The 3,161-nt window shown below is 61.8% G+C and overlaps 1 protein-coding gene across 1 annotated transcript in view; it reads right to left on the bottom strand.

The window, feature by feature from the left end:
• MMEL1 (membrane metallo-endopeptidase-like 1) overlaps positions 1-3,161 on the bottom strand; it is a 35,510-nt gene that overhangs the window by 12,931 nt on the left and 19,418 nt on the right. The window contains 3 exon segments of the mRNA XM_010850211.1: positions 1,179-1,244; positions 1,718-1,836; positions 2,217-2,312. Of these exon segments, the coding sequence (XP_010848513.1) occupies positions 1,179-1,244; positions 1,718-1,836; positions 2,217-2,312 (281 nt within the window).

Genomic DNA, 3,161 nt, shown 5'->3' with positions numbered 1-3,161 from the left:
ACCCGGGCAGGCATTCCAGACGGCTTGTGCCTCCCAGAACAGGGCCCTCAGCGCTGGGGCTCACGCTCCCCACCAAGCCCGGGTGGGTGGCTGCGAGCTCTGTGTGGATGGTGCCTGTGTGACCCGCACCAGGCACTCAGGGCCGGGCTTCCCACTCCATCCCTCCTGTGTGTGACCAGGGCCTGAGACCTAATCCAGAGGACCACATAGCCACGTGTGAAGTGCAGGGCACACAGTAGGTGCTGGAAAAGGCCCAGGGCTCAGGGGGGCTGCCCCACCAGGCTGGCCTCAGCTGGGCACTGGGAATCAGTCCTGAGGACGTGCGCCCGTCTTGGACCCACCTTCTTTGTGGCCCATCATTTGTGGGCAGGAACCACAAAGGCCTTCTCCTCCCAGTTGCTTGGTGTCAGGCTGGGCTACTGCCCAGAGGCTAGTGGTGGTGGCCTCTGCTCCCTGGCTGCCAGGTGTGAGCCCATCCACATGCTCCAGCCTCTGCTGCTCTGAGCTGGGTTCCTTGGTCTGATCTCCCACTCCATGGCCCCTCCACAGGTCCTGCTTTTGGTCACCCTTGTCCTTTCTCTTGGCTGGTCCCATCCTTCACAGTCTAGCTCACAGCCTGCCTCTTGCGGGAGGCCCACCATATTGCTTCCGGGTCATGGGTTATGTCATCTCCTGTCTTCCCAGCCCACTCCCAGTCTTTCCTCTCCAACTTCCCCCTCTTCCCCTCACTGGCCCTGTCCTAGCCACTATTTGGTTCCCCATTTCTCTCCTTCTGCATGCACAAGCAGGCCTAGTTGGTGGCTGTATTCAGATCTCTACAGGCCCTGAGCTGACCGCATGGAGTCTAGTTCTGCCCTGACAAGGGGGCGGGCAGGGTGTGCCCCTCGGGGCTGCAGGGCTGAGCTGATTGCCAAACCTGGCTCCAGGGGTCCAGGGGCACCCCTGCAACAGTGACAAAGACAGGGGTCCACGTCTGCATGTCCAGCCCTCAGCACCGGGATTGAGCAATGCAGGTGCCCACAAAGGCTAGCTGTGGGACAAGGGTGGGGCAGACACACAGGGAGCTGGGCCTCAGGGGGCCCTCAAGTGACATGCAGGGGGCACCCGGAGCAGAGGGGGCAGACAGGAAAGTGCCGGGGGTACCGGGCTGATCCAGCATCAGGAAGTCCCTGACTCACCTTCTGGTTGTTGCCCTCCTTGAAGTAGTACTCTCGGGACGGCATGCCCAGGGTGGGTTGGTCTATCTGCAGACAGAGCATGGGAACCTGGGCACGGAGCTAGGTCCCCAGCTTCGCCCCTCCCCCAGACTGTGCCTGGCAGGAACCTGAGTTCCATGTGGAATGCATGCAGCCCCAACTCCTGCCCTGGGCTGGACTGTGGGTGGGCTGAGGGGAGGCCCACCTGCACAGCCTTGGGCACCCTCTCCCGCCCCCCAAAGTGAGGGCACATTCCACACGGGTCCTCTGTGGCCTTCTAGCTGTGGCCAGTGGTAGCTGTCTGAGGTCAGACTTTCTGAGCTGGTGCCAAAGGCCTGGACAGAGTGTCCCGAAGACCAGCTCAGCACATGGGCTTACTCCTGGTCAGGACCTGGGTCCCAGAAACCCAGATGGTTGGCACTGGTCCCTGTACTGCAGGCGTGGATGAGAGCAGGGCCCCGGAGCACATCAGGCCCACCCGGCCCTGTGGAGCCCCGCCTCCCCGGCCCCCTGGCTCGTACGTAGATGATGTGCCGGCTGGAGTTCTGGTCGTCGTTCCAGATGAAGAGGTCGATGAGCACCCGCCGGTTGAACTGTGCGTTCATCACGGCCAGCTGCTGTTCCAGCTCCCACTGGGGGCCTGAGGGTCAGCGCCTCATGCTGGAGACCGGCCGGCCTTGGGGTCTAGCCCAGCCCCTCGTCTGATGGGGAATCCCAGAACTCGGGGGTGTAGGACACCCTGGCTTGTGGCAACAAGCACACCAGTGGGCCTTGGAGTGGGGCTTGGGGTCGCCCTTCCCCACATTGTCCACAGGGAACAACGGTGTGGGAAGCAGAGCCTGCCCTGAGAGCTGGAGCCCTGGGTCTCTCCTTAGGGCTCTGGAAGGGATGCCGCTCTGTAGAGCTGGAAGGGACTGGCCACTCAGAGCCCACTAGCAGCTGCTGTACACTCCCCAGCTAGGGCCTAGAAGGCCTCGGCTCCAAGGAGCCCCAGGCCCAGGGCCACCTGCCCTGCCTTACCTACGCTCTTGTTCCACTTGTCCATGGCCACTGGCCAGCCTCCCACCACCTCCAGGATATTCAGCAGGGGCTGTGAGTCTCGCTTCTCTATCTCACCTGAAAGGGGAGGGAGTGATCACTCACCTGATGCCCGAGGGGTGTGTGTATGTGTGTGACACCTGCTGCACACCCAGGTATGCTGACACCCAGCACTATGTCTGACCCTCCCTACACAGACACTGCAGAGTGGGACATGTGGGGGCCCTGGAAAGAGCAGAGACAGGACACAGGTGGGGAGGGGGCCAGGGTTGATGAAAGCCCAGGTACTACCAGGACGAGGGTATTGGGGGCTGTGACCTGGAGCAGGCGGGACTCAAGAGGCCCAGGCAGCACTCTGGGCAGGGGTAGGGGACCAACTCGACGGTGGGGAAGTCCTCGAGCCCTCCAATCCCAGCATCGGGTGGCTGAACTGCCGACAGAGCTTGACACACAGCCTCCCAGTGGGGTGGTTCAGGAAGCTTGGGAGAGCCTGGGTCAAGAATCAGTGTGGGTGGGAACAGAGAGGCCTGTGGAGTAGGCAGAGGCTCCGGGTTGGGAGGGACTGGCCAGCCACTTGATCTGGATGGGCTTGAGAGCAGGCTGGTGGGGGAGCAGTCCAGGGGGAGGGGGGCCAGGGACTGGGGGAGTGAGAAGTATTGTATCCCACATGGCTGGTGAGGGCACACTGGGCTTGCTTTCTTGGGTCCCAAGCTGAGAGCAGGTTCAAAACTGAGGGAGTCCTGGCAGTCTCGGGTCGGTTGTGACAAGAGGCACTGGCTTCCTGGGCTGGTTCCCATAGGTAATGGACTGGCCACCAGGCTGCAGGCCATGGGTCACACCTGTACTTTTATATTCAGTCTGGCATTGTCCTTTTGAAGATTTGGTCTCTCAGGTCAGAAACTCTATACATGTGGGAACCGAGGACAC

Source organism: Bison bison, unplaced genomic scaffold, assembly GCF_000754665.1.
Source record: "Bison bison bison isolate TAMUID 2011002044 unplaced genomic scaffold, Bison_UMD1.0 scf7180017864289, whole genome shotgun sequence".
Classification (NCBI taxonomy): domain Eukaryota; kingdom Metazoa; phylum Chordata; class Mammalia; order Artiodactyla; family Bovidae; genus Bison; species Bison bison.
The sequence above is the reverse complement of the archived record's forward strand: the minus strand, read 5'-3'. Positions and strand labels throughout refer to the sequence as shown.